General features: G+C 42.3%; 1 protein-coding gene across 1 annotated transcript; it reads left to right on the top strand.

The window, feature by feature from the left end:
* Positions 1-9,448: 9,448 nt before the first annotated feature.
* Positions 9,449-9,918, top strand: LOC106727419 (ubiquitin-like). The gene has a single exon (XM_014545857.1). It carries the CDS (start codon positions 9,483-9,485, stop codon positions 9,816-9,818), a length of 336 nt encoding a protein of 111 aa, XP_014401343.1. The 5' UTR covers positions 9,449-9,482; the 3' UTR covers positions 9,819-9,918.
* Positions 9,919-12,972: the final 3,054 nt, after the last annotated feature.

Here is a 12,972-nt window from a genome sequence, read left to right as displayed (position 1 = left end):
GAGCCAAACCGGTTAGGGCAAGGGCAGATTTCATTATATCTTTCAGGTATGGATTATATCAGTTATATGGATTATATGCAAAAAGTTGGAGGATCTAAGATTGTCTTTCAGTTTTTGCTTGGGGTCCTCAGCTATGAGGAACCATGCTAGGGTACCTAAAAGTTGTGTCTGTAATAATCAGTCTTACTAGTGAAAGAAGCCTTCAGGCCTGCTCCCAGTTATCTCAGCCCTTTCATAGGCCCCCAAACTTGAAAGACTTGATAGTCCACTGCAGTCAGTCAGCCCTGTGGCAGTGATACTAACCTCAAAACTTTCCCAAGAGAAAATACTGATCACTGACCATATCATTCCTAGATAAGAGAGTTCTTTTTTCCCTCCGCCCTCACTCCCCACCCACTGTCCTCATCCATAGGTGCACGATTTTTGTCCAGTTTCTTCCCGCATCTCCCATTCCCCTTTCCCCCCCAAGAATAGTCAGTCCATTCCCTTTCTATGTCCCTGATTCATTATAATCACCAGTTCATTCTGTACATCAGATTATTTATTCACTTGGTTCTTAGATTCACTTGTTGATAGATGCATGTTTGTTGTTCACAATTTGTATCTTTACCTTTTTCTTCTTCCTCTTCTTAAAGGATACCTTTCAGCATTTCGTATAATACTGGTTTAGTGGTGATGAACTCCTTTAGCTTTTCCTTATCTGTGAAGCTCTTTATCTGACCTTCAATTCTGAATGATAGCTTTGCTGGATAAAGTAATCTTGGTTGTAGGTTCTTGGTATTCATCACTTTGAATATTTCTTGCCATTCCCTTCTGGCCTGCAAAGTTTCTGTTGAGAAATCAGCTGACAGTCGTATGGGTATTCCCTTGTAGGTAATTGAGTCTCTTTCTCTTGCTGCTTTTAAGATTCTCTCTTTGTCTTTTGCTCTTGGCATTTTAATTATGATGTGTCTTGGTGTGGTCCTCTTTGGATTCCTTTTGTTTGGGGTTCTCTGCGCTTCTTGGACCTGTAAGTCCATTTCTTTCACCAGGTGGGGGAAGTTTTCTGCCATTATTTCTTCAAATAGGTTTTCAATATCTTGCTGTCTCTCATCTTCTGGCACCCCTATTATTCTGATGTTGGTACGCTTGAAGCTGTCCCAGAGGCTCCTTACACTATCTTCGTATTTTCGGATTCTTTTTTCATTTTGCTTTTCCGGTTGGGTGTTTTTTGCTTCTTCGCATTTCAAATCTTTGGCTTGATTCTTGCGCTCCTCTGGTCTGCTATTGGGTGTCTGTATAATATTCTTTATTTCAGTCCGTGTATGCTTAATTTCTAGTTGGTTCTTTATCATAGCATCGAGGGTCTCATTAGTTTTCGTGACTCTCTCCTCAAGTTTATTGACAGCTTCTAGCACATTTTTGCAAGCCCTCAAAATTGCGATTTTTAGCTCTATATCCTCCATTTCTGTCATGTTTTTTTGTCTCCGCATTTTTTATGCTTTCTTGGTGCACCCCCTAGTGGTCTTTGTGCGCAGTCTTGTTCTAGTTGAGCCTTGATTGTTGTAGTTAATACTAGAGGGATTTGACCACCAGGCCGACTGGCTGTGTGAATCAGCTGTGTCTGCCGCGGAAAACTTCTGTCCTCTGGGGAGGTGCTAATCTAGCCTTTGCCTGAGGCGATCCGGCAAATGGCTCTGCGCAGGGCTTGGGCGGGGCGGGCTCAACAGGGCGGGCGGAGGGAGCCGTTATGGTGCCCTCAGTCCTGTTCCCAGAGGCTCTGCTTCTCAGAACCCCAGGAACCGCTGCAAACCTCGGAGAGAAAGCTGCCTTCCAACTGATGCCAGACACTCCCGCTTCTCCCGTTTGGGTCCGAGTCCCCAGCGATTCGCCCGTATCTGGAGCTCAGAGTCTGAGACTCCCCCCTGACCGAAAACGACAACCGCGCTCTCAGCCACCAGCCCGCTTTGCGCGCGCACCTCCGCACCTGAGTTTTTTCCACACTGCGCCTCCTCTGAGCCTCGGTGTGCTGTTATTTTTCCTTCTAGTTGAAGAGTCTCTCCTCAGCCAGCCTTCCTGTGGTTCTGGGTGATGTCCGTTCCGTCTTTTAGTTGTATTTTTGAAGTGGTTGTTTGCGGCAGCAGTCTGCGGTGTTTACCTATGCCGCCATCTTGGTCTCTCCTCGATAAGAGAGTTCTTAACCAACGTATTTAAAACTATAGTTCTGTGAAGCAGTTAGCCATAACATGCTTCCTATTTGTTATCTTAAAACTCTTTTCTATTGAAATGGAACCCAGTAGCCCCATTTTCCCCAATATTCCTTTTTTATGTCCTTTACAGAAGCACCAACGGCTGCTTTTGTCTATATTCTTAATGAGTTTCAATAACTGAAAAGGTCATCACAGAAATGCTATAAATAGACAGAATCATAAGGGAGTGCCCAAAAGAATGCCAGTGCTCAATACACATTCGGGTAATTGATTAATTGCCTCTCCTGGGTTAATGACATATACAGGAAATGGCCTCGATGACCATGAGGTCTGCCTGTTGTTTGCAGGCTACACTGTGATTATTTAAACCAGCTTTGTTCAGATTACTGCAGCACAAAAGATGTGATGACTCTTCTCCAGTGAGTCAAGGGGCCCTGCCTGTGTCATTAAGAGAAAAAAAAAGGAGAGAGAGCAGACATCCCATGCTGGTCTTTTGTGTAGCAACAGGAGTGTGTTTGGGTATTCTGTGTTTTGATGACTCAGTGGTGAGTCAGTTTTAAAGTTCTGTAAAAGGCCTTGTTCAGCTCAGACAGGATTGAGAGATGAGCTCATCCAGTAGGTAATTGGATAGAGACTACCCAATAGTGTGTGATACAATCAGGCGATTGGTGGTATAAATGTGTATATGGACAAATATAGCAATCAGGATGAACGGTTCGTGAGTGCTGAAATCAACTTTACTTGGCAGTCATCTACAGTACTGAGTGCCTACTATGTTCAAGCACTATCCATGTCCTACCCATTCCCCATTCCCTTTATATAGGTCAGAATATGAGAAATGTCCAAAGTACTACATAGAGCTGGGTGCTTTTGAGGGGGCTCGGAAAGGTACAGTGCTAGTGATATGGTAGGCACTGAGCCAGATGCTTTATATATTTAATCTTTACAGAACTCTTTGAGAGAGGTGCTTTTGTTTACACTTTACAGATGAAGAAAATGAAAGCCAGATTGGTTAATGCCTGCATCACACTTCCTAGTGTTTATGACTCTTATTTTGTTTTATTGTCGAATCGTATTAACTAGCACTTCCAGAACAACATTAAATAATAGGAGAGGTGTTCAATGGCCAGTTATCTCAGTGGGTTAGAACATGATGCTAAAAATAGGAGAGGAGGTGAATGAGCATCATTGTCTTGCTGCTGACTTTAATAGGGATAGATGTGGTAGATGTGTGTATGTATATGTGTCATGAGCACAGGGATTACATGTTATATTAAATAAGTAGTATTTTTCTTTTATCAATATGAAGAATGAATATTAAATTCTATCAAATTTTTAGAATTTCTCTCAATTTTGCTTTTTTTCTTTTTATTTATTTATATGGCAAATTCAATTAATGAATTTTGTTTTTTTCCCAATTTTATTTATTTATTTAATCCTCACCCGAAGATATTTTTCCATTGATTTTTAGAGAGAGGGAAGAACAGAGAGAAACATCGATATGAGAGAAATACATTGATTGGTTGCCTCCTGCACCTGACCAGGGCCTGGGCTGGGGAGGAGCCTGCAATCAAGGTACGGGCCCTTGACCGAAATCGAACCCAGGACCTTTCAGTCTGCAGGCCAAGGCTCCATCCACTGAGCCAAACTGGCCAGAAAATCCAGGGCTAATGGATTTTCTTATATTTTATTGCTCAATCCTTCTGAAATAAATGTATTTAGTAAAGTTGTATTTAAAATATACTGCAAATAATACATGAAACTAATATGAATTAATGTTGAACATGAACTATAATTACAAATTTTTAAATAAAATAAGATATACTGCAAAATTATGTTCATATATTTTGTTTAGGCATTTTGCATCTATATTATAAATGGGACTGGCTCATAGTTTTTTGTTGTATAATCCTTTTTTTAAGGTGCTACTTTTATTTATTTTTAAAATATATTTTTATTTATTTCAGAGAGGAAGGGAGAGGGAGAGAGAGATGAGAGAGAATTATTGATTGGCTGCCTCATACATGCCCCCACCAGGGACCAAGCCCAAAACCTGGACCTGACCAGTAATCAAACCGTGACCTCCTGATTCCTAGGTCAACGCTCAACCATTGAGCCACACCAGCCGAGTTGTTGTATAATCTTTATAAGATTTTGGCTTTATGAAACACTGGAATGTTTACTTCTTTTTCTTTGCGATACCTTTAATGAGAAATGCTGATTCTCTAAAAGTCTGAAAGAAGTTGCTCATTAACGTATCTAGGTTCAGCATTATTTTTTTAAGGTGTATCTTTTAACAGCTTTTGTTCATGACAATTTACCTGATTTGATTTTCTACTTTTTTTGAGTCCCTATGGATGATCTATATTACCTTGAGTATTATCCATTGCATTCATATTTTAGGTTGTATTAGCATAGGACTGGGCAAAGTGTTCCCTTGTATTTCTTATAATTTTCTCTGTACCCATGGTTATAAATCCTTTCTCATTCCTAAATTAAATATTTGTTTTGTCTTTTTTATTATGTTAGCTAGTGGTTTATCATTTTTTAAAAACTGATTTTAGAAGGGAGGGAAGAAAAGAGAGAAACATTAATTTATGATTCCATTTATTTATTCATTTATTGGTTGATTCTTGTATGTGCTCAGACCTGAGATGGAACCAGCAACCTTGACATATTGGGATGATGCTCTAATCAGCTGAGCTACCAGGCCAGGGCCTGATTTATCATTTTTATTGTTTGCTTCCTTGTACCCCCAAAGAACTAGATCTTAGATTTATTCATTTATTTTTTTTTCTGATTTTGAAATAATTCCATTTACTTTTATCTTTATTAATTTCTTCCCTTCATTTCCTTTAGATTTTGCTTCGCTATGACTCCCCCCCCCCTTCCAATTTATTGCATTGTCTGCTATGTTAATGGACTTCTATGTTTTCTTGTTCAGCAATAAAAGTTTTTAAGGCTATACATGTTCTTGTGCATACAACTTTGGCTGCATTTCCTAAGTAGTGTTTCATTGAGATAATTTTAAAATAGTCCAGAATACAGTTTTTTAAACTTTGGACTGAAGTATAATACACATACAGAAAAGCAAACATATCAAAATTGAAAGGTTGAAGTCCATGGTATGAAGGCAGGCTAAATAGCCAACTCAGACGGTGGATAATGAAAATTGAATTTATTTAAGGAAAAGGGGATGGGAGGGTGGGGATATCCAAAAGGAAGGGCTACACAGCACTGAGCCAAAGGGTATTTGGTCCATGATGGCAGCAAAAATATACTTAGGACAGTGAAACAAGGAAGAGCATAGAAGAAGCAACAGGAAAGCCTAGGTTGGGCTGCTTTGGCTCACTGAGAAGTCAGAGAAAAGGGGGCCTTGGAGACAGGTTCAGGGGTTAGCCTGGGTCGAGCTGCTCCCCTGGTTGCAAGTCTCATGGAGTCCCTTAGAGCAGTGGTTCTCAACCTTCCTAATGCCGCAACCCTTTAATACAGTTCCTCATGTTGTGGTGACCCCCAATTTCATTGTTACAAATTGAACATAATTAAAGCATAGTGATTAATCACAAAACAATATGTAATTATATATGTGTTTTCCGAAGGTCTTAGGCGACCCCTGTGAAAGGGTCGTTGGACCCCCAAAGGGGTCGCTACCCACAGGTTGAAAACCGCTGCCTTAGAGGCTAAGGGAAATGTGCTGGTGGGGAAAGCAGTGGGGGGAAGGAAATGGCAGAGGAGTGCCCCTTGGAGGGAGAGCATTCACTAGGTAGGTCCTTTGTTCTGAGTGTATTTATCTCTTTCTTGCAGGTGGAAATTTTTGGAGAGGTTTCAGGGGAGGGTCTTAATACAATATTCATCAGCTTTCCAGGTGTGCTCTTTCAGGGTCATGGTCACCAATGATTGGTCAGCGCCAGGGCAGGGTCGTTAGTCAATGTATTTGGTCTTGAGGAACTGAGGCCTAGATGTTATCTTTAGGGAGGAAAAGGTCAGGGGTCTAAACTTTATGACCGGTGATATGCTGGGGGAGGATAGTTACCCTGGGGGCGAGGTTCTTGTTTTCCCAGTTAGGCTGACTAAGGACTAACTTGCTAGTTTCGGGCACATTTTCCTTTGAATGAGTGGGTCCTTACTCATAGAACATATAGTATGGATAAGACACAGTGAGCTTTAACTCCCTCCTCATGTTCTTCTGATACCCCATAAGGAAGAAAGAGGAAGAGAGCTCACCAAAGAAGGAAGCTAAAGGTTGGTTGGTTTTCTAACCTCTCCAGGCAGAATTTTTTTTTAACTTCTCTAGAGTAGTAGTACACACTGATTGCAGATTAAGGTGCTGAGGTTGTCTTGTCGGCCTGTGAGTTGCCAAGGAAACAAGAGAAATTGAGTCCTTATTTGTCAGGTCAGAGGAGGCACCCCACTTCTATCATGTGTCTGAACAGGAGCTGGTCCCTGTGCCTGTCCATTACCCCCGGCTGTCCTGGAGAAGCGAGCAGTGGGCCCTTTGTATTAATGGGGGCAGCTGAGTGCAGTCCTGACATTGAGAATGGCTGGATATGGAGGGATGTATAGCCCGGATAGGTAGTACACCAGTCCTTAAAGGATGTATCACTAAAGCCAACCATACTTTTACATTTAAACCTAACGTTAAAGCCTAAATTCAAACTATTTTATTATAATCAACTTGTGCCAACCAGTGTATAGTTCAAATTTGATGACCAACCAGAAAATCTTTTAACAAAGTGCTGTTTGTTTGAGGTAGAGGGCCTTAACAATGTCATTGGGATTCTTTCTTGAAAACAACAATTTTATTTATTTTTTAAATACATATTAAAAAGCTCAGTGATTGAGCATCAATCCATGCACCAAGAGGTCACTGGTTCCTCTGGCCTGTGTGGCTCAGTGGTTGAGCGTCAACCTATGAATCAGGAGTTCATGGTTCGATTCCAAGTCAGGGCACATTCCCGGGTTGCAGGCTTGGTCCCTGGTCGGGGGCATTTGGAGACAGCCCCTCAATGAATTCTCTCTCATCATTGATGTTTCTATCTTCTCTATCTCTCTCTCCCTTCCTCTTTCTCAAAAATCATTAAAAACTTTTTTTTTAAAAGCCATACAATGAAAAGTAAGTTTCCCTTTCATCCCCGGCTTCTAGTCTATTACCCAGAGGCAACTGACATTATTATTTTCTCTTATACTGTTTCAGAAGTGATCTATGCAAATACATGTAATCTTTTAAATATTTTTACCAAATTATAGCACATTATGCATACTGTTCTGCACCTTGCTTTTTCACTTAATATTTTTGGAGATTATTTCATATGAATGCATATAGAACTGCCTCATTCTTTTTAAAGGATGAAACATAATTTTTAAGAAAGATTTGTTTTCCTTTTTTTTTTTTTAGCAGCTTCATTGAAATAAATTTATATACCATAACACTCTCCTATTGAAAGTATACAGTTCAGCTAGAAGAAGTTGGGAGGGGGGGTTTAGGACGTATGTAATACTTTCAACAATAAAGATTTTTTTAAAAAGAAAGTATATAATTCAATTATTTTTTTGTTAATTTATAGAATTATGTTACCATCACCACAATCCAGTTTTGGAACATTTCTATCATTCCTGTAATCTATCGTTTTTTAAAACATCAACCAGCTGCCTCCAGCATGGCCCCCACCAGGTATCAAGCCTGTAACCTGGACATGTGCCCTGACTGGAATCAAACCCGGGACCCTTTAGTCTGCAGGCTGATGCTCTATCCACTGAGCCAAACCAGCTAGGTCTGATTATTCTCTCTTTTCAAGAGTAGCTATTCTCCTTTTCATTCAAGGTTGCTATGAATTTTATTTATTTATTTATTTATTTATTTATTTATTTATTTATTTATTTTTATTGATTTCAGAGAGGAAGGGAGAGGGAGAGAGAGAAACATCAGTGATGAGAGAGAATCATTGATCGGCTGCCTCCTGCACACCCGCTACTGGGTATTGAGTCCACAAACTAGGCATGTGCCCTTGACTGGAATCGAACGGGGGCTCTTCAATCAGCAGGCCAATGCTCTATCCACTGAGCCAAACCGGCTGGGCAAGTTTGCTATGAATTTAGAGAGTGAGATCCAGTGAGCTGCTTGCTTTCCCTCCTTTCTCTCTTCACCAAAATTAGTAGAGCCTTAAGAACGATAGATAGGGTGTAGGAGATGGGCAAGCATCTGCTCTCTCCAGAAGATGGGTAATCATGATAGACAGTATGATGGCTGCAGAGAAGTGGGAAGTAAAAGGCAGGTGACTTCTCCATATTTACTAACAAATCATCTCAGACAAGAACCCTTCATTTGGCTGATTGTCACCAGGGCTGATCCGAGAGTATGTCTAGTTCTACCCTCAGCCCAATGCAACCATGCATACCTGCAATGGTAGCAGCAGCCCTGGCGGTTGTTGCTCAATGGTTAGAGCATTGGCCTGTGCATCAAAAGGTCCTACGTTCCATTCCTGGTTAAGGGCATGTACCTGGATTGCAAGTTTGATCCCAGCCCTGGTTGGGACACATGCAGGAGGCAACCAATCAATGCCTTTCTCACATCAATGTTTCTCTCTCTGTCTCTCCCCCCTCCCTCCCTTCTAGTCTCTCTAAGGATCAGTGGGGAAAAAAATATCCTCGGGTGAGGATTTAAATAGATAAATGGCAGCAGAAGATACAAACCTTTGAAAGAACAGATGGCAGCAGTGTCATCACATGGTCCAGAATGTGAAAATACTATAAGATGATCCATTGCTGTGGTTTTGAATTTTCTGCACCTTCCCTTAGTTCTACTCACTCCTCTCTTGCCTCAAATACAAGGTTGTCCATAGTTAGTGCTCCAGAATGGGAAATGTCACTAAAATATACTGTGTAAATAAAAAGCTTTTTTTCTGATCCCATTCTTCCAAAATTAGAGCATTTTTTGTTTGTTTTTCTTGAGACCTTTTTTTGTTGTTTTTTAAAAAATATATATATATGTTTTTCAATGGGGGGATAAGGACACATATGTAATGCCTTAATCAATAAAGAGAGAGAAAAAATAAATGTTTTTATTTATTTTAGAGAGAAGGAAGGGAGAGGGAGAGAAAGAGAAACATGGATTGGCTGCCTCCTGCACGCCCCCTACCCACATCCCGGGCATGTGCCCTGACCGGGCATTGAACTATGACCTCCTGGTTCATGAGTCGACGCTCATCCACTGAGCCACATTGGCTGGGCTACTCCTGGTTTTTTGAATGAGTTATGTGCTCTTTCTCTTCCAGAAGGCAAGGAGCAGACGCAGAGATGCAGATCTTCGTGAAGACCCTGACTGGCAAGACCATCACCCTCGAGGTCGAACCCAGTGACACCACTGAGAGTGTCAAAGCTAAAATCCAAGACCGGGAGGGCATCCCGCCTGACCAGCAGCGCCTGATTTTTGCCGGCAAACAGCTGGAGGATGGCCGCACTCTCTCAGACTACAATATTCAGAAAGAGTCCACCCTGCACTTGGTGCCTCGTCTGCGTGGGGGCATCATGGAGCCCTCCCTCTGCCCGCTCGGGGCTGTCTGCACCCCCCCACGCTGCCAACTGCTGCAAGAAGTGTGGCCACACCAACAACCTGCGCCCCAAGGACATTAAATAAGGCCCCTCCACCACTTCCTCGGTGCAGGGTGGCCTTTTGCCAGAACCCTGTGACCCTGGGGCCCCAATAAAATTTGCCTTTCTGTTGACTGGAAAAGAATAAATAAAATAAGAGTTATGAACCTTTTACCGTTGACATACAGCCTCATTTATATTTCTATTTTCAAAGTCAATAATTCCCCAGTCAAAAATTAAGTAGGTGGCCTTGGCTGGGTGGCTTGGTTGGTTGGAGCGTGGACCAGTGCACCAAAAAGGTTTCAGGTTTAATTCCCCCTCAGGGCACAAACTTAGGTTTCGGTTTCCATCCGTCAGGACACGTATGGGAGACAACCAACGGATGTCTCTCTCTCTCTCTCTCTTTCTTTCCCCCTCTCCCCCCTCTCCTTCCCTGTAAAATTGATGGAAATCATATCCTCGTGTGAGGATTAAAAAATAAAGTAAAAATAAATTTTAAAAATGAAGTAGGTGGGCCCTGTTCTCTTCATCTCTAACAGGAAGAGAGGAGAGCAGGCACACAGCATGATTAAAATAGCGCCCTAGGGGGTGAGTGGGTACGGAGGGCTGTGTGCCTTCCCACTGTGGGGGCTGCAAGCCAAGTATCACAGGCCCACAGTGGCAGGGGGAAGTGCATCTGCAGCAGAAAGTCACTTCCTGGCCATTGTTTGAGTCCTCCCTGACAGGGTGCCCTCCCTCCTGCCCGGAAAGACCCTTGTGACAAAAAGAGGGTGGCTATCCAGCCAGAGCATCTGCATGTACTGGAAATCTAAACTCAGGGGCCAGAAAGAACAGGAATCTGTGGAAATCTTTGTCAAAAGTGAAATGCCGCCTGGCCAGCGTGGCTCAGTGGTTGAGTGTCAACCTATGAACCAGGAGGTTACGGTTCGATTCCTGTGGGGGGTGTGCAGGAGGCAGCTGATCAATGATTCTCTCTCATTGTTGATGTTCCTCTCTCTCTCTCCCTCTCCCTTCCTCTCTGAAATCAATTTAAAATATATATATATATTTTTAAAAGTGAAATGCCAACGGGTCATTTGATACACGAGAGCCGCCAGTATGGATGGAGGCCTTTCGGTGCCTTTTCATGAATGAACTAATCTCTGAGTAAAAGATCCTGGCCGCCATCTCCTAGGGGCCTGGACGTCTGTGGTATGACTTCTCTGTAGACTACCTTGCTCCTGAAAGAGGTCCAACTCCAATGCTAATGAATGGAAGGGACATGGAGCACCAGAACAGGGATGGGGTTTCCCCTCTAGTGGGCCACTCCCTTCCGAAGCCATCCCCGGGAACAAAGTCAGAGTCCACTTATTAGACTTGGATCCACAGCAGGGCAGCAAAGGCTGCAGTCTAAGCACATGGGATAGGAGCTGTTGGAGTCCTGCTGCCGTCCATCAGCGTTGACACTGCGGCCCTGGACTGGGCCTGCCTTTGTGTGAGCAAGTGACTTTCCCTGTGGGGATGGAGGAAGGTGGCCCTGTAGCCCTCCCCCTGGGACTGTAGAGTGTGATGCAGAATACTGCCATCGTCCTGTCCATCAGGAGTGTTGAATATTGCTGGGGCTTAGGATGGTAAGTACATGCGTGATCATGATATTTAGCTCCCAGTACCTTCCACTCGCAAGGATTGCAACTGGCCTTTTAGGACTGAATCTGATGTGCCCTTTGGTCAACACTGGTTATAAAGCCAAAAATGGCTGGCAGATTGGGCAAGGAAACAAAACTAGTTTCCCAGGTCTGGTGTGGGCATTTATTTCCTCCTTAGTGTCATCCCAGAGGAGGCAGTCAGGGTCCTTCTAGTCCAGCCGTGGGCAAACTACGGCCCGCGGGCCGGATCCGGCCCGTTTGGAATGAATAAAACTAAAAAAAAAAAGACCGTACCCTTTTATGTAATGATGTTTACTTTGAATTTATATTAGTTCACACAAACACTCCATCCATGCTTTTGTTCCGGCCCTCTGGTCCAGTTTAAGAACCCATTGTGGCCCTCGAGTCAAAAAGTTTGCCCACCCCTGAACTAGCATGTAAAATAACAGTGCCTACATCACAGGTCTGTTGAAAGTATTAGAGTCAGTACTTGTAAAGCATGTGTCTGGCATAATAGTATGGACTCAAAAATATTAACTGTTATCATTATTTTACTAGAGGCCCAATGCATGGATTCATGATCAGGTGGGGTCCCTCGGCCTGGTCTGCGCCCTCTCGCAATCTGGAAACCCTCGGGGGATGTCGGAGAGCCGTTTTGGCCCGATCCCCACCGGCCAGGCTGAGGGACCCCACCAGTTGCACACATCCGTGTACCAGGCCTCTAGAATGCATATAAGATCTTTGGTTAATCTCTTCTTGCCCTCCCCCTTCTGAATTTAATCAGTCTGTTCTATGTTTCCATGTCTGTGGTTTCCACTCCTGTGTTGAGTGTCTGTCCCCGCTGGTCAGTGTATATCATAGCTACCAGCCGGTCGGCCAGTCGCTTAGGCTTTTATATATATAGGTAACAATAAATTCCAGACTGAGTAAAGATTTAAGTAAAATAATGACATCATAAAAGAAGTAGAAGACCACACAATAGTTTTTATCTTAATCTTGCTGAGGGAAGATTGTTCTCAGAATAATACCACAAATAAAAAAAAATTGTTTAAAGCTAATACATTTCACTACATTAAATTATTTAAAATGTTTATCTGCCCTAGCCGGTTTGGTTCAGTGGATAGAGCGTCAGCCTGCTGACTGAAGGGTCGGTTCAATTCCGGTCAAGGGCACATGCCCAGGTTGCAATAGGAGGTGTACAGGAGGTAGCCAATCAGTGATTTTTCTCTCATCTTTGATGTTTCCATCTCTCGCTCCCTCTCCCTTCCTCTCTGAAATCAATAAAAATATACTAAAAGTAAAAATAAAATGTTTATCTGAGGTAGACAATAAAGTAAAAAGATAAATGACAAGCTGAGGGAAATATATGTAGTATATACCATGAGTTAATATCCTTAATATTAAAATAATTGGTAAAATCAGTAAAAATAAAATATGAAAATACATGAACATGTAAATCACAAGATAAATATAAATTAAGTGGCCTTAAACATGAGAAAATATTAAATCTCAGTAGCAAATAAATGCAAATTAAAATAGCAATGCAATACCATTTTTATCTTATCAGATTT

The sequence above is a fragment of the Myotis brandtii genome, unplaced genomic scaffold (genome assembly GCF_000412655.1).
Source record: "Myotis brandtii unplaced genomic scaffold, ASM41265v1 scaffold422, whole genome shotgun sequence".
NCBI lineage: Eukaryota > Metazoa > Chordata > Mammalia > Chiroptera > Vespertilionidae > Myotis > Myotis brandtii.
This window is presented reverse-complemented; position numbering and strand designations above follow the sequence as displayed.